This window comes from Lynx rufus, unplaced genomic scaffold, assembly GCF_022079265.1.
Source record: "Lynx rufus isolate CCGP_SWC_20201006 ecotype Redwood Valley unplaced genomic scaffold, mLynRuf1.p SCAF_6, whole genome shotgun sequence".
NCBI lineage: Eukaryota > Metazoa > Chordata > Mammalia > Carnivora > Felidae > Lynx > Lynx rufus.
Window position 1 is genome coordinate 46718427 of NW_025814878.1, and position 19250 is coordinate 46737676.

General features: G+C 36.5%; 1 protein-coding gene across 1 annotated transcript in view; it reads right to left on the minus strand.

Annotated features, from left to right (window-relative positions):
- The window catches only part of CDC40 (cell division cycle 40), a 61749-nt gene that overhangs the window by 37604 nt on the left and 4895 nt on the right, over window positions 1-19250 (minus strand). Inside the window, exons 2-3 of the mRNA XM_047101921.1 lie at window positions 10634-10720; window positions 2556-2685 (exon numbers count right to left, since the gene is read on the minus strand). Of these exons, the coding sequence (XP_046957877.1) occupies window positions 2556-2685; window positions 10634-10720 (217 nt within the window). The remainder of the gene's footprint in view (window positions 1-2555; window positions 2686-10633; window positions 10721-19250) is intronic.

The following is a 19250-nucleotide window of genomic DNA, read 5'->3' on the forward strand; positions in this document are numbered from 1 at the left end:
ATTATAACCTTGTCATGATGAAATATAACCTAACACATGACAATCTCTTCAAAACCAGTTTCTGAGAATGTATTGTGATAAATACTATCTTTACTACAACTCTAAACTAATACACAGTGAATCAGTTTGCATCACTCCCTAAAAATTAGAAAAAAGTAACTTTCCAACATTACAATAAATTATGTAAATTATGATATAGCCCATCAATGGATAATACCTAGGTCTTAAAAATGACAAACTGGGATTATAAATTAACACTGGGAAATGCTGATGGTAGAACACTGAATGAGAAGGTGAGATGCAAATTTTTCACTATAGAATAATTACAGTATAGAGTAACTTGGAGGGATAAAGATCATAATGCTAACAGTAGATATTTTAGTTTAGTGAGGTTATAGGTAACCTTTTTCTTCTGTCTTTCCTAAAAGTTTTAAAATTTGTTTATATTCTTTTTTTATGAAAATAACTTTTGTTAAAAACCATCACTGAATACATAGTATTTCACGTGATACTGTTTTCTTAACCTTTAAAAATGTTTTTTTTTTTAAGTTTTATTGAAGTTTATTTATTTATTTTGAGAGAGAGAAGGAGAAGAGAGAGAGAATCCCAAGCAGGCTCCAAACTGTCAGCACAGAGCCCGATGGAGGGCTTGAACCCACGAACCGTGAGATCATGACCTGAGCCGAAATCAAGAATCAGACACTTAACTGACTGAGCCACCCAGGCTCCCCTTAACCTTCTTTAATCCTATCTTATAATAATGGAAGTTAATGGTAGATAGGACAGAAAAATTTGTTCAGAACTTAAAACAAATTCTGTAAGAAATAAAAGGAGGAATTAGAATTCTAACTGCAAAGAAAGAAAAAAAAGAGAATGTGTTGATGTCTAAAGACGTGATTATTAAGTTTGTTGTAAAATTCAAAGTTTTCTTTGTCAATTACTTTTTGGAAAAGAAACATTAGCACAAGAAACTAATTCATAAAGAAGATAACAACTACAACATCATAAAGACACAGATGAGGATTACAGAAAGAGAAAGGAAAGGTACCACCGAATACTAGCAAATCTGATATAAGTGACTAGGAACTATAATCTGTGGAACTATCAACAGGGACATTATAAAGACCATCTTCTTTTAGAGGAGATTCCTGACCTTGTATGCATGTTAACTTTATTAAATCCTACCACTGACAGATCAGATATAATTATTTTACACAATGAATCTGTGGCCATTCTATTTCCTGATGTCCTTCAGTAAATAAGAGAAAACATTTCAGAGAGAAGATGTGAGAAACAGAATAAAGTCAGTCGGTTAATAACAAGATATACAGAATGTACCAAGAAAACAAATAATCTGATGAAAAATGAGCAAAAGACATGAACAGACATTTCTCCAAAGACATCCAGATGGTCAACAGACGCTTGAAGACATGCTCAACATCGCTGATCATCAGGGAACTGTAAATCAAAACCACAATGAGATATCACCTCACGCTTGTTAGAATGGCTAAAATCAAAACCTCAAGAAACAACAGGTGTTGGCGAGGATGTGGGAAAAAAGGAACCATCGTGCACTGTTGGTGGGAATGCAAACTGGTACAGCCACTGTGGAAAACAGTATGGAGGTTCCTCAAAAAATTAAAAATAGAAGTATCATATGATCCAGTGATTCTACTACTGGATATTTACCCAAAGAATAGGAAAACACTAATTCAAGATTTATGTAGCTCTATTTTACTGCAGCATTATTTACAACAGGCAAGTTATGGAAACAATCCAAGTGTCCATCGATAGTTGAATGGATAAAGATCTGAAAGATATATACAAGATATATACAAGAATATTACTCAGCCACAAAAAAGAATGAAATTTTACCATGTGCAACAACATGGATGGATCTAGTGGGTATAAAGTCAAAGTGAAATAGGTCAGTCAGAGAAAGAAAAATACTATATGATCACTCATATGTACAACTTAAGAAATAAAACAAACGAACAAAGAAAAAGAGACAAAGCAAAAAAAGACTCAACTATGAAGAACAGACTGATGGTTACCAGAAGGGAGGTGAGTGGGGGGATGGTGAAATAGGTGAAGGAGATTAAGAGAACACTGATCATGATGAGCACTGAGCAGTGTATAGAATTACTGAATCACTATAGTGTACATCTGAAACTAATATAACAATGTGGGTTAATTATACTGGAATTAAAAATAAAAGTAAATTCAACACTATCTGGTCATTTACCAACTTCAACAGTGACCTGCATATAATGGACATTCAATAACAAGTGTTCATTATCAACTACAACAGAGAACATTCTGTTTTTAAGACCACAGAGTATTTCTAGTACTCAGAAATCACAGCAGATTTAGAATGACAGCTAAAAATATTAGTTTAACTTCACACTTGTATAAATACTTATAGATGTGTTTAAGAAAATGCACCTTTTGGAAAAGGAATCTAGGTTATTAAATTTAAAAAGCAAGAAGATAAAACAGATAATCACACACCCAAAAATGTGTCAAACTGGAAACTGTAAATCTTATCTCCTTACCATAGGTGGCAAAAGTTCTTCTTTGCTGTTCAAACATAAAGTCATTGATATGAGCTGGTTCAGCATATCCAGAAAGCATATTTCTAGGGGCAGCCATTTGCTGTGTCCTAAAGGGATTTTCTGGTCCAAACTGCAATGTTATAAGAAAAAAAAAATCAAACTTAAATCCTAAGTATATAAAGCCAGAATACCAGAATTATTGTACAATATATTTTCAATTCTAAATCATTAGGGGCTAAGTAACCTACTTGGGAACATGCTCCCCACACATGGTTCAGCGCAGTTGGGCAATGGCTGATGAGCACTGTTTGTCAGCCCAGCCCCTAGGATAGAAGGAGAGGAACCCAGCTCACCCAAGTCTCTGAATGGCTATTTAAATTTATTTATTTATTTATTTATTTTAATTTTTTTTTTCAACGTTTATTTATTTTTGGGACAGAGAGAGACAGAGCATGAATGGGGGAGGGGCAGAGAGAGAGGGAGACACAGAATCGGAAACAGGCTCCAGGCTCTGAGCCATCAGCCCAGAGCCTGACGCGGGGCTCGAACTCACGGACTGCGAGATCCTGACCTGGCTGAAGTCAGACGCTTAACCGACTGAGCCACCCAGGCGCCCCTGAATGGCTATTTAAATTTAAATTACTTAAAATAAAATATTCAGTTCCTCGGTCACACTAGCCAGACTTCATGTGCTCAACGGTCACATGTGGTTATTGGCTACTACATTTCCTTCATTGCAGGAAGTTCTATTGGACAATGCTGCTCTTGATGATTGAGTTACTATATTTTTGTCCAACGATTTGGGGGATTTGGGGTGACTTTTGTTTTTTAATTTATAAAGATGATTTTTGGTATATCAATAATGGTACCATGATGTAATTTTAAAAATACATGTTTCTTCTCTACTAGATTATGAGTTCTTCAAAGGTAGAGACTTAAAATCCTCAATACTTACCATCATGCATGACATACTGAAAGCATTAATGAAGTGAAAGATTAATCAGAACCCCACTGGGGTCAGAGAATAGGAAAAAGACAATAAAAGTAAAATACTTGAGGAAATCCCTAGAAAAAGATATTGCAAATGAAATAAAATTACTCTGAGAAGTCACACTATGAAAGTCTTACACAAAATAGTACATTATCATCTGTTTATAATGCTTTGAGTTTCCATAATGGTTTCCAAATGTTATTTAATTTGATTTGTACAAAGATCCTGGAAAGTTAGAGAGGTATTCTCCTTCTCATGTTAGAAATGAAGAAAAAAGGCTAAAGATGATATATTTTATCTGCCCCAGAGTCAATAGTTTTATTATTAATTGGTAGAACCAAGGTTAGAACAAACTCTAGTCTAGGATTCTATTGTATCATAACATTCCTTAAATGTACAATCATACTAACTTTTAAAAAAATGGTAAAAAAAGTATCAGATTATGTCAAATCCAACTCACTATTTCCAAAGTGGGGTTAGACAAGATATTCTTATTTAAAGTCTGGAAGGTCTTCATGATAAAGTATTTCAGCGTCAGAACACCTTAAGTCACTACCATTAGAAACCACCATTCCTGTGATATATTTCCAGAGCCATAAATATAAGTTATTGGTCTTCTCTTAAGGAGAATGCTGCCTTCTCTAGATACCAATATTATACTATGCACAAAAATCTGAATTTAAATGATGTTACATTTGCTTTATGTTTTTTTTCTGCTTTAGAAGAAAATGCATTACTACAATATTCTTTTATATTGATAGCTTCCATTTCTATGTTTAAAGTGATTCAATTTAAAAATATTTGATTTACATACAAAACTTTTATTACTATTCATTCTGAATTTATAATAAAGGAGAGTGCAAGATTTCACAGCCCATATTAGTTCCTCCTTACTAATGGGTAGAAACATAAGGGAGAAAAAAAATCTAGACTACTGAATGCTGCCAGTTATAGTAACTTTGTCACGAAATTTATTACAAAAACAAGAAACATCCATAAGAGTAAGGATAATAAAGTGATTTAAGTTTCCTAGATGTTCTACCTAATATAGTCAGCTATCACCCACAAAGCAGTATCTGATATTTCTGGGGGGAGGGGGGATCTAAAATGATAAATATCTCCATTGATCTTGTTACTCATATAATAAGCTAACCATTATATTTATAATTTCCATTTGAAAAAGGAAAATACAATTTCCATAGTCTTATTTTATTAAGATTTTACGAAAAAAAAAAAAAGAACAATTCTTCTACTGGCCATATATATCAAATCAGCTCTATTTTTTTAAAGAAAAATTCTCAGTGTTAAGGAACTTTGATTTCTATATGAATACAGATCCACAGATTACAGCTACGTGTATCTTATATTGGTGCTATTTCTAAAGCAGTCTAAAAATTTTAATGTGCTATGTTTTATAGATGTTTAAGCTGGAGACAACAAAAAAATCTTCTAATGCTATAGGAAGCTGGGTTGGGGGAGGATCTATCTACTTCTGGCTCACCCCAACTGCCTGGTTAACAGCAGCTACTGGAACTGACCTTAAAGATATTAAATAAATGCCAACAAAGAAAAGAAGAGAAATGTTATTCAGCAGAAGTCAGGTCTTCTCAATTCCTTAAAAATTATGTGTCCCAGATGTTCCTGGTCTCTGTGAATATGCATTTCTATTAATTCTGGGTTAACCATTAAAAAACAAAACAAAGTATAGGAGCATTTGGCTCAGTTGGTGGACCATGTGACTCTTGATCTTGGGGTTGTGAGTTTGAGCCCCATGGTGGTTGCAGAGAATACTTAAAATAAAAATATCTTCCAAAAAATAAAAAAATCAAAAAGCACATAAAAACACACACAAAACTGACTTCCAAATATTCTTTTTAACTTCTGGCAATTACGTTTAACTAAATTTGTATTCAAGGGATTTTAAAAATACATATTTAATTAGGTATGAGTATTTAGCGGTTTTTAGCTAAGACCATACTGAAGTACACCACAGTCAGTTATAATCTTAATCTCCCATATAAAATATACACATTTAAGTATTAATTCATAATTCAGATCACTACATCTCAGGATGTTCCTAAGTATGCTTATATGTTTCACCTGAGTGAAGTAGTGATTTATTTAGAAAGTAGGAGAAAAGCATTTTTAATTCGTTAAGACGCGGGTAGATAAATCTAAGAAATCTGTGTATCGTAAGGCAGTGGTTCTCCAAAGTCTTCAGGAGGTACAGTACTTGAGGGTCAGTGTCTTAGCAGTATAGCATAACATCACAGGTATTAAGAAAATTTACACTAAGTCACAGTCAGAAAAACTGTGAAATCATAATCATAAATTCACATATAGAACACCCCCCCAAGTTATTGAACCAGTAATAATCATATTATACTTAGATTTCTGGTAAGTTTTTCATTAATGTTTACTGTAGCCATCAATGGTTAAACATTTAGAAACAAACTTTAAGGTGAGAAGATCCTGTTGATTAACTTAATTATTTTCCACAAATTTGGAAAAGATCACCACAATTCATTTTTATTGGGAGAATACCTCAATCATGTAAGACATAAGCAGAGTTTATTACTAAAACAAGATCTTTTACTAGTATGGGTTCTATGACCTTGGGCCTCAGTTTCCTCATCTATGAAATAAAAGAGCTGAACTGTCTTCTAAAGTTCATTCCAACATTAATATTTATAGCAGCCCTTATGGCCAGATTTCTAATATAAACTAGGAACTTTTTTTTCCGTTTAACTTTGATGTTTTTCTATTCCTAAAAGTACTATTATTTTAAATCTGAAAATCTCCCTGAAACTTACAGGTTTTACATGAGTCTAGGAAAGCTAACAAGTACATTTTTCTCTAAGTAGATCCAAAAAGGATTGAGTGAAATGAAGAAAATCAGTAGACTAAAGCAATGGCTATTATATCTTCAAGTTCTACCTAGAATTTGAGAAAGCTTATCCGGATACTAGGTTAGACCACTTAGGAAAAGTCCTCGGTTGGGAGGGAAAAATAGTATTTTATAAAATAAAGTAGTCAATTCAGTTAATTTACTGAACTAGCAAAGTCCAAGATGTAGGGGTATAATGTGCAAACTCTGCAACGGTCTACAAACAGGTCTTCCAGCCACAGAGCAATTGTGAAGAGTGATGTGAACTCACATCCCCAAATACATTACCTGCTGACAGTAAACCCTGAGACTTGGTTTCCTCCCTATAAAATAGGGATTAGAGTACTAATAATAACATGGGTTATTGTAAAGACTAAAGGAGATGAGGTATACAACTATATAAATCTCTCAGGGATGCAGGATACAGTAAGAAATGGTACTTTTATTTCTATGACCACTCTTTTCCATCATGCAAATTCTTACCAAATTAACCTTCCTAAAAATTCAGCTTTAATTATGCCGCTTTAATAAGAACTTTAAAAATCTATGTATCATCTATTAAATCAAGACCAAACTGTTTACATTGGCCAGAACCCTGTGCAACACCATGCAAACTATCACTCTAATCTTACCTCTCTGTTCTCCCCAACTGACAATGACTAAAGTATTCCTTCCTGTTCTTTAAATCTTTTATAATTTGGCTAATGCTACTCTCTTCTGCCTGGAATCTTTCCTCATAAAAGCCTTTCTAGCCATCAATGCCAGTAATAGTAACATAAATAACAGTAAGGGCTGCTACTTATTAAATGCTTACTCTGTGCCAGAGTTTCCTAGGCATATCACACATTAGTGTGTGTATCCATATAACTTGGTAAAGTAGAAATTATCTTCATTTTACCCTTGAGAAAACTAAGGTAACCCAGGGTCACACCAAAGCTAATAAGCAGTACATTTAACCCCAAATCTCATGTTCTTAACTGGGACTTTACTGTTTATTTTAAACTCAAGTGTTTTTTTTTTAATTAATTTACTTTTAAATTTATTTATTTAAGTTCAAGTTAATTAACATACAGTGTAGTACTGGTTTCAGGAGTAGAATTTAGACATTCATCACTTACATATAATACCTAGTGCTCATCCCAACAAGTGCCCTCCTTAATGCCCATTTAGCCCATCCCCCCACCCACCAACCCTCAGTTTGTTCTCTCTGTATTTAAGAGTCTCCTATGGTTTCCCTCGCTCTGTTATGTTATTTTTCCTTCCCTTCCCCTATGTTCATCTGTTGTGTTTCTTAAATTCTACATGAGTGAATTCATATATTTGTCTTTCTCTGACTGACTTATTTTGCTTAGCATAACACACTCTAGTTCTATCCACTTTGTTGCAAATGCTGATTTCAAGGGGTACATGCACCCCAGTGTTTATAGTGGCACCTCTCAACAATAGCCAAACTATGGTAAACACACAAACATCCATCGACTGATGAATGGATAAAGAAGATGCGGTATATAAAATGGAATACTACTTGGTGATCAAAAAGAATGAAATCTTGCCATTTACTGTTTATGTTTTTTTTACGTTTTTATTTTATTTTTGAGAGAGAGACAGAGTGTAAGCAGGGGAGGGGCAGAGAGAGAGGGAGACACTGAATCTGAAGCAGGCTCCACGCTTTGAGCTGTCGGCACAATGCCCGACGTAGGGCTAGGACTCATGGAACCGAGCTGAAGTTCGGACGCTTAACCGACTGAGCCACCCAGGTGCTCCAGCCATTTATTATTTTAAATACTACTTTCTCCATGAAACTTTTTCTTATCTTTACAACCAGACACAATCTCTCCTTTAACCTGAACAGGACTTTAGGCATTCTAGGAAACAATGTGCTCTCTATCGTTTTAGTGTATGTGCTGCTGAAGCGAGCACTCTATCTTTTAAAATAACACAAAGCATATCCTCTCTGGTAAACAGTAGCTTGAGGAGAGGGGTTATATCTTGTTTCTAACAATGGATTCTCAAAATATGGGAACTTGAATTTCATCCAGCAAAGTTCCTGGTGACACCTTTCCATATTTTGCAAATTACACAGATCCCAGTCATAAAATTCTAAGTTAATTATCTATTATGTAACAGACAATTCATTTGGCAACCAGGAAAAATTGTAATTTTTCTTCACTTTTCCCTCTCATCACTCCTTTCTCAAATTGGTGACAAGCATCAGTGTTTGTAACATAAACTAATTTATATATTGAATGGGAGGCTCCCTAAAACAAGAAAAAAAAAGAACAAGATCATTAAAGGATTGGTAATCTCACAAAGACAATGATACGCCTAATGCCTCATCAATATCACCAAAAAAAAACAACTTCATCTTTAAAATTTTGAAAACAGTAATCACACAGCAATGTATTAGTTATGCACAGGACCTAAACATTTAAGAGAAAGAGACTTCATATAAAATGCACTGACATAGGAAGGTCACACGCACACGTGTGCGCGCACACACACACACCACACTACTTCCAAACTTTCTCATTTCCTGAATTTAGTGGCCCTATTTTATTTTTTTTTAATTTTTTTTTTTTTCTAATTTTTTTTTCAACATTTGTTTATTTTTGGGACAGAGAGAGACAGAGCATGAACGGGCGAGGGGCAGAGAGAGAGGGAGACACAGAATCGGAAACAGGCTCCAGGCTCCGAGCCATCAGCCCAGAGCCCGACGCGGGGCTCGAACTCACGGACCGCGAGATCGTGACCTGGCTGAAGTCGGACGCTTAACCGACTGAGCCACCCAGGCGCCCCAATTTTTATTGAAGCACTTTTCATTTAAGAAAATCATGAAGCATATATGTAACGTACAACCTTTCTTCACCGTGCCAGCTAAAGTGGTGCCAAGGGATATGAAACAGTCTATAGGTTCAACAGGCTAGAAGGACTTAAGAAATAATATAATAAAATTTAAAATGTGCTGCAGTCTCAGAATATGAGCATGGGATTTCTGCTAACTGGACAGCCGGAGAACCGCTACAGGGATGTCTAAATGCTAGCACTGACATCATCAGCTGTGCTACATTTTTCACTCGCCGTATTTCAAGTGACTACAGAAACCTGAGCAGGCAGATTATATAAAACAGCTTTATGACTGCTTTATCAAAAAAAGGACAATGACTGTGTGCTCAAAACCAAAAAGTATTAAAAAGTACCTCTTTCTTCATTCAGCTGCAATAAAATATGGCTCCTTACCCCCCATTTTAAAGCGCTTCTTACAGATCCTGCTACTGAAGGCTTACTTTTTTGTTTTATAATGACCATTTTCTGGCATCTCCATTTTCTCAGCCAAGCATTCTTTCCCTTTTTGAAAACAAAATAGCTATAAACTTCATTTTTCTACAAAGACTTTCCTAAATGGACATTTTTCACTGTTTTCCTTCCTTCCTTCCTTCCTTCCTTCCTTCCTTCCTTCCTTCCTTCCTTCCTTCCTCCCTCCCTCCCTCCCTCCCTCTCTCCCTCCCTTCCTCCCTTCTTCTTTTCTTTTCTTTTCTTTTCTTTTCTTTTCTTTTCTTTTCTTTTCTTTTCTTTTCCTTTTCTTTTCTTTTCTTTTCCTTTTTTTGCCTTTTCCCCCCTCATCTTCTTTGTGCTTCCATCAGCATTAATCATCATCACCACCACCACCATCATAAGATGTCTCACACAGAGCAAGCAATACACCCTGTGACTACTTCTGAGCAGTGAACACATTAGCACGGCACCCCTTTTTTGCATTCATCACAGGAGCATTTGTAACCAGATGTTTCATAATACACTCCGCACCGATGATGCTAATAAAACAAGTTCTTTTTCCTTTATGGTTAATTTATAATACTCCCTTAACAATACTGAGGAAGATGTTAACTACGTTCACATCTAAGAACCAAACATTTTAAAATGTCTTTTTTCAAAAGACAGAGTTCCATTCTATCGGGTAGTTGTATGTTGGTAGGCAAACATTAGCACATTTTTAAAGGTACAATTTCTTTTTTAAAAAATTGAGATATAATTGACACATAACAAGACATGTTTTTTGAAAGTTTAAATGTATATTCTTGTGAGAAAACTCCAAAAAACTCACTGTTTATCTACCTATGTATAATTCAAATGCATTAGCAAAAGGCAGAATCTTTTTTTTTTTTTTTTTAAGGCAGAATCTTAAATATAATGTTTTCTCACCTCAGGAGCAAACATGGTCTCATAGGTAGGATTATACTGAACCTCTTTGACTGCAGGGTCAAGGTGAACTCCGGTCTCCAAATCTTCCTAGAAGAAAACCAAATGAACGTTAAAGATCTGACAGATGAAAATTTTATTTTAGAAACTACATTAAGATCATACTAGCCAGCTTAACAGTAATTTTATGATTATTACACGAGTACCATATGATTAATATTTCTAATAATCAAGGACTAATAGAAGTAATGTATATATAGGTATAGAAGTTAGAATGCATAACAAAATTTTTTTCCTTTCAAAATACTGACTTTGTCTCATCTGAACATATTAAAAACTTTTCTAAATAAGCTAATAAGCTACTCAAAGCCTTAAATTAAGAGAGTCCAACTCCTCTTTTTTTATGGACTCAAAACCTCCAGTTCCAAATTCAGGATAACTCCTTCTTTATTCACCAAACCTTATTAGCTATACCCAGATGGCACATGGTTCAGGACTGAAGAAGTGGCAGGACCCTAACATTCTAAATCTAAATCTTACACTCTATGCCAATGTTTCAACCATCTTAAATTCATCCCCTAGCTTTAACAAACACAAAAATCTCACGTCCACCGGAGAATCACTGGGGATCTCTATTTTGTGCAACCCCAACACTTACAAATACCGTAATTCCCAAATTGGCATCTCTAGTCTGGACCTCTCCTCTGAACTCTAAAGACTTGTGTATCTGACCTTTAACTCAACATCTTTTCTCCCAGGATGCCTAATGGACATCTCAAACTTGATATATATCCAAAAGTGAACTTCTGGTCACCCCTTCCCAATGACTTCTTCCAGCCTTACATCTGCTCACGAAAAAACTCCTGGAGTTATCCTTGATTCCTCTTTCTTTTACATTGTACCTCCAATTCATCAGCAGATCCTCTATCTTCTACACACATCTAGAGTTCAACAACTTCTCAAGTCCTCTTTCATGGACATCTCACAACCCAATTTATCAACTCGCACCTGGATTATTGCAATAGTCTCTGAAATGGGCTCCCTGCTTCTACCCTTGTACACTCACAGCCTCACTCCATGCAGGAGCTGAGAGATTTTTAAAAAATATTAGATTATGTTACTCCTGCTCTAAACCCTCAGGTAGCTTCTCCACTCAGAGTAAAAGCCTAATAAAAGGTGTAAAGGCTCATTACCAGTTGTTCTCAGAAAGTAAGTATGGTTCCCCTAGGTAGTGTTACAAGGCATTTTTGTCTTCCTGTATTGTTCTGCCTAATTATTTACATATTAAAAACATGCTGTTCATACATGTTTAATTTGCACATTAATCAGGTAATAAATACCTTTCCTTTACTTAGGGTACTCAAGTTATATTTTAAAATGTTTAAGAAAGTTACATATCATATGTGAATTATACTTCAGTAAAGTGGAATTACAAAATTACTATTACAAAATGAGGATGTTTGAATCTAATTGGTTGAGAATTATCCTCCCCCTCAGATCCCAGAATGATCTGTACCCCCACTCGCCTCCATAAACTTCTGTATTCATCTAGTCCTGTGCCGATGCTCATTAACTCCAGCCTCACTGGCTTCTTTGCTATTCCAGAATTCACCAGAGGACAATCCTGCCTCAGGGTCTCTGCATGTACTGTTCCCTTTTCTTGGAATGTTCTTTCCCTGGATATTCACATGATTGGTCTCTCTCTTTTTCAGGTCCCTGCTCAGTTTTTCCACTTTCCTCTTACTTTGCTTTATTTTTCTCCATTATATTTTTCATCATCTGACATGTTTATTTATTGTCTGGATTTTGAATGCACAAATGTATCTTCGAACCCTAGAATTATCCCTATCACATCACCACCTTTATTCTGTTGGTCTTTTGCTGATGTGACATACATCTGTCAACACAATGCATAACACAACTCAAAGTAATAATCAAATAACATTTTTAATATTTATTTATTTTGAGAGAGAAAGAGAGAGAAAGAGAGAGAGAGAGAGAGAGAGAGAGAGAGCATGTATGTGCATGTGCACACAAAGGAAGGGCAGACAGAGAGAGGGAAAGAGAATCCTAAGCAGGCTCCGCACTGTCAGTGCACGGGCCGCCACAGTGCTCAATCCTCAACGTGAGATCATGATTGAATGGAAATCAAGAGTTGGATGCTTAATTGACTGAGCTACCCAGATGCCCCTGAAAAATTTTTTTTAAAGGTGAGATATCAAAAGGGTGCCTGGGTGGCTCAGACACTGGTTGAGTGTCTGACTTCGGCTCAGGTCATGATCTCACAGTTCGTGAGTTCGAGCCCTGCATCAGGCTCTGTGCTGACAGCTCAGAGCCTGGAGCCTGTTTCGGATTCTATGTCTCCCTCTCTCTCTGCTCCTGCCCTGCTCACACGCTGTCGCTCTCTCTCAAAAATAAATAAAGATTAAAAAAAAATTTTTTTAAGGGTGAATGATGCTGCAGAAGAAGCAATGCTACTGACAAATGAAGAGCTGGGAGACTTAGAATGACTAATGACAAAGACTAGGAAACTGACCAAAGAAAATAATACTGTAGGCACACAATTATTGTTCCAAAATTTTACCACTTCTAAAGCAACCCTCACCCAAAGCAGCCAACTTAGTTTTTCTACTTCTCAGAGATAGAGTTCTTCAAATATGACTCCCTTAAACTTCCATCCTCTCTAGTTTCAAAACTGTATCTTTACCTTCTCTTGTCTTTCTCTTTTTTTAATTTTTTTTTTCAACGTTTATTTATTTTTGGGACAGAGAGAGACAGAGCATGAACGGGGGAGGGGCAGAGAGAGAGGGAGACACAGAATCGGAAACAGGCTGCAGGCTCTGAGCCATCAGCCCAGAGCCCGACGCGGGGCTCGAACTCACGGACCGCGAGATCGTGACCCGGCTGAAGTCGGACGCTTAACCGACTGCGCCACCCAGGCGCCCCTCTCTTGTCTTTCTCATGGCTTCAATCTCCACCTTAGATTTTTATCTGCAACCTTGACCACACGCTTCGCCTCTGGATCCATATATGCAGCTGCTTACTGAACTGCATTATACGGGTGTTCCATAACATCAAACACTTTGTGTCCAAAACACATCTCAATCCGCCATGCCTCTACCTTCACTCACTAACAAATAAGGCACAGAATCTTGATTCCATTTCTGAAATATTTCTCCAACAACTCCACTTCTACAGTCCCTCTCCACATCCCTGTCTCCACTGTTCTAGCACAGACTCCATCATATCTTGTGTATTCTAATACCTCCTTATCTGGTTTAATACACTCCCACTTTTGCCATATTAGACAAATTACCTATTTTTAAAAATATCAAGTACTTGCATCTATTCTGTGCTGTTGGCAATGTCACTCTCTTTGTTCCTTATTGTATATCCCTTTATTATCTGATAATATGTCATCTTACTTTCTCTTATACCTTTCCTCCTCTTGGCTCAGGAAAACTGCTTTTCCATGGTCCTAAGGAATGTTGTACATAATTCCTTATAGCAATTGTGATACTATATTATTTGTTGCACATGACTTTTACGAAGATTTTATATCCTCACTGCCTAGTAGAATGCAGAGAATTTAGTGTATGTTCAATAAATTTGTTAAATTGAAGAAAGAAAAGTCAAATCCATAGAGAAATTAAAGAGGGTGAAGGCTGAATAATGATCACCAAATCTGGCAATTACATCACAAAAAAGCCTTTGCCAGAATGATTCTGGTAGTGGAGTAGATAGAAAAGCAGTCGTGAGAGACAGAGATATAATTAAGGATTTAGAAAAAGAGGACAGTAATAGTTTCTACTCTCTCAAGACATTTGGCAATAAAGCAGAGATGGGGTGCCAGATTGAAGGATTTTCAAGGTAAAATTAAGTTTGTTAGCTCCCTCCTTAAAAAGAGACTAAGCTGAGATTTAGTCAATTATAAGCTACAGGGAGAGTAGGGAGAGTAGGGAGAAACCCATGAAAAGAATGAGGGGAGGGGCGCCTGGGTGGCTCAGTCGGTTAAGCGTCAGACCCTTGATTTCAGCTCAGGTCATGATTTCGTGGTGTCAAGCCCCACATTTGCCTCTGTACTGACAGTGTGGAGCCTGCATGGGATTCTCTCTCTCTCTCCCTCTGCCCCTCCCCCACTTGCATTCTCTCTCTCTCTTTCTCTCTAAATAAATAAACTCAAAAGGAAAAAAAAGAATGAGGGAATAATCAATGGTGTGGTTATCCTGGAAGAAGTGGGAAGGAAAAGAATCGAGGACACAATTGGAAGGTTAGCTTCTGAAAAGAGGAGAGCCTTCTCTGAGATGAAACAGAGGTGACAAAGGATGGGTAATGGGTGACAGATGTTTGGAGCCGGTGGGAGATGTTGGGACTCATAACTGATTTTATTTTCTTTGAGTAGTTGGGGGCACAGGCCTCTTCACAAACCAAGTATGGTAACTCCAAATTCATTTATTGATTCAACAAATATTGATTGGGTGCCTCCTATGTGCCAAGCATTGTTCTAGGCATGCAGAAGCAGATAAAGCTCCCTGACCTTGTGGAGCTTAGAAAGTGGGGGAGACAGATAATAAGCAATATACTAAGTGAATTACATAGTTTGCTGGAAGAGGGTGTTATGAAAAAAACGGGCTTAACAACATTAGTGCTGACTCACATTATCTCATGTAATTCCTGCAACACTTCTGTGAAGTAAGTATTAGCAACATTAAGTCGCTTACTCCAAGATACTAATAGAATAAATGGGAAGGGGGAAATTTTCAAGTAACCACAATGAACGATATTAAAGAGACACATTAGCAACAAACGAAAAAAACCACTGGCGGGCTATCAGTCAGGGTGCTTAGCCACAAGCAGCTAAACTCTTACAGACTGATTAAACAATATTGAATCCTTTCTCTTAGAACTGCCAAGAAGGGTGGAGAATCAGTTTGGGGCAATAGGCATAAGTGAGGGTGAGTATACAGATGGAATCACAATTGAAAATCAATCCTACCACAGAGCCAGTCCACTGAGGACAACAGTTCGCCATTACTGAACATCATCACTAAATGACTGTGGCTGCCACTGGACACTGCTGTTGAGACTCGTGGCCTGAGAAACGAGATGTTGGCCACCACTGCCACTGAAGATACTCTCTTTCCTTGCTTCTTTGTGGAATAGCTTTAGATTAGAATTTAAGTGAGCCCAATTTGTCTGCTGAGCCCAAGTTACTGTCCTGAGCCTTAAATAAAATGGAATTAGGAGAATGAGAATCTGGGCTTTCAGGCTCTGAAGGTCGGGGCAGCAAGGGCTGTTCTTCACATGAAGACTCTCAAGGAAGGGGATTCAAATGTCGGACCATCTAAAGAACGATACGTATACAGTTGACCTTTGAACAATACAGAATTAAACTTATATACAGATTCTTTTCAATAAATAGAGTACAGTCCTATAAGTGTATTTTTTTCTTCCTTATGGTTTGTTTTTTAATGTTTCTTTGAGAGCGTGCACATGCACGTGCACACGCAAGTGGGGGAGGGGCAGAGAGGGAGACACAGAATCCAAAGCAGGCCCTAGGCTATGAGCTGTCAGCATAGAGCCCAATGCGGGGCCTGAACCCTGGAACCATAAGATCATGACCTGAGCCGCAGCTGAACACCCAACTGACTGAGCCACCCAGGCGCCCCCTTCCTTATGATTTTCTTAATAACATTTTTTCTCTAGCTTCCTTTATTGTAAGAATATAGTATATAATACATATGACATACAAAGTTTGTGTTAATTGACTATTTACGTTATCAGTGAGGCTTCGTCACCAGTAGGCCATTAATAAAGTTTCTGGGTAGTCAAAAGTGATAGGTAGAATTTCAACTGGATGGTGTGGGGGAGGGGTTGTGTCCCTAACTGCTTCCTTATTCAAGGATCAAGTGTGTATTACCCTAAAATGCACACTAGAATCTTCACTGATTACAGATAGTATCTGCCTAATGTTGAATAGTAAAACTCAGTACCATAAAATTAAAAAGTCATACACAAATGGCTTCAACTGCATAAAAACTAAATGTGTCTCTCTCAATATTTAATTCTAGTATAAACTGCTTAAAATAACAAAGCTTAGCCATATTCATGCCTCCCCAATGTATTTTATAGAATACAGCTGCTAGAACCACTTTTTTTTTTTTTTAAGTTTATTTATTTTTGAGAGAAAGAGACACACAGCACAAATGGGGAGGGGGGTAGAGAGAGAGAGAGGGAGACACAAAATCCAAAGCAGGTTCTAGGCTCTGAGCTGTCAGCACAGCCTGACGCAGGGCTCGAACCCACGAACCGTAAGATCATGACCTGAGCTGAAGCTGGAGGTTTAACTGACTGAGCCACTCAGGAGCCCCTAGAACCACTTTATAATATAGTTTATCACATTTTTCCAAATAAGGGTATTTTAACTTTGAATTATTTTGAATGGAGTACCATGAGATGGCAAATTTTAAATTCAAAGTATAACTTAAAAAGAATTACTCTTTATACGTACAACAGTGGCAACTAATAAAAAATATAAATAGGTCTCAGTCTGGTTCCTGCTAAAATTATAGAACAAATTGGACAACCCTCCAGAAAGTGAAGAGTTAGTAATTATAACATTTGATTAGAAAAACTTGGACAATACCACAACCTTGTTTTAATACCCATGAGGAGTTCAATAATAATTAAGCACGCAATTAAGATTACCACAGAATTACAAAGGATTTCTTTTCCATTTTAATTATCCATAAAAATTAAAGTATAGTGAGTGAAGGGCACCCTATGGGTCAAATAAGTTGAACAAGTTATCTTCTCTTGATTCAAACAAATTTGAGAATAAAATGAAATAGTATTTACTTCTGAGTCCTTTTCACATTTTTTACTGTTGCACAAATAAGAATATAGATGTGAAAGCACTTTGTAAACTATAAAGCAGAACATAAGTATTAATCATTACTATGAACTATTTACCAATTTATAGTATAGGTTTTTTTTCCCCAAAAAGTAGGAATGAGTAAACTTTCTAAGATGGAAGTTTAAGTGGATGTCATAAAAGAATAGAAATTCACATAAAGATATCCTTTGGGTTTGCCTCTTAACAAATGCAGAGGAAAAAGGTGATCTATTTGAAGCTCACGAGTATGAGTAAGATCACCCAAAAAGAAATTTTAAAATATGCTCAAAATTAGAGGCAGAATTTTCATTTTACTCGAGTTGGCTATGCCAAAGCAGGGAATGCATTGGGGAAACGTAACATAGTCATGGACTGAAATGAGAGAATGCCAGGTCTGCTTTTTTATTTTTTTAATTTTAAAGTCAATTAACAAGCAACTCTTGCAACCCGATAGGGTTCATTACATGATTTCCAAAGTGCAAAAATCTGATAGTGCTGCATTGAAATACATTTTTAACCAGAAAATAATTGTTGTCACACACTGGAGAACACAAATATGTTTAACTGGAGTTCTAGAATAAGAGAAGAACAGGACTAAAATAGTATGTGGAAATAAGAACTGAGAACTCTGCAGAAACACTGAAAGATCCACATTCCAAACCAATGAATTCCCAATTAAAGAAGCTCTACAAATTCTGAGCAGGACAAACAAAAAGATATCCACACCTGGGTATCCCATAAGGAATCTAAAGACTGAAAGTACACCCCAAATAAAGGGGGGCAGAAGGTAAGGGCCTTAAAAGCAGTCCAAGGAAAAGAGAACAGCTACAATGACAGCTGACTTGTTATCAGTAACAGTGAAAATCAGAAAATAGAGTATTTTAAATATGTTGAGAGAAAAGAACTGTCAGCTAGTAAATGAAACTTGGTGAAAAGATCCTTCAAGAAAGATGGTTAAATAAAAACATTTTAAAGACAAACGAAAACTGCAAGCAGTTGCCACCAGCTACCCCTCACTAAAGGACATCAAGTATACACAATAGGCAGAAGGCAATCTCTTTGCATATGAGATACAGGAATCGGCATAACTCACTGCCATCTTCTGAAATTTAAATATATATCAAAAAATACAGGACCATAATAGCTAAAGTAGGGGTAGCGGAATGTTAATAAAACTGCAGTGTTCTAAGGTTCTTGCACTGTTCAGTAAAAAGTAAAGATATTGATTAATTCAGATGTTTTAATTTCTAGGGGTAATCAAAGAGCAGAAATGAGGGCATAATTTACAAATGGGTACAGGGAAAAAAAACAGAATGATAAAAAAAATCAATCCAAAAAAATGGATGCCTAGCATATTAATTTTCTATCTTCTTTTCCATTACCTGTATTCAAGGCTACACTTAAAAAAAAAATATTGCTGGGGCATCTGGGTGGCTCAGTTAGTTAAGTGTCTGACTCTTGGTTTCAGCTCAGGTCATGATCTCACAGTTTCATGGGTCTGAGCCCCCGCGTGGTGCTTGCACTGTCATTGGGGAGCCCGCTTGAGATTCTCTGTCTCCCTCTCTCTCTGCCCTACCCCCCACTTGCGCTGTCTGTGTCTCTCAAAATAAATAAATAAACTTAAAAAAAAAATATTGCTATGGCCGCACCTCACAACTTCTGGTATTATTCTCCTTATTATTCAGTTCAAAATATTTTCTATTATTATTATTTTTGATTTAGGTC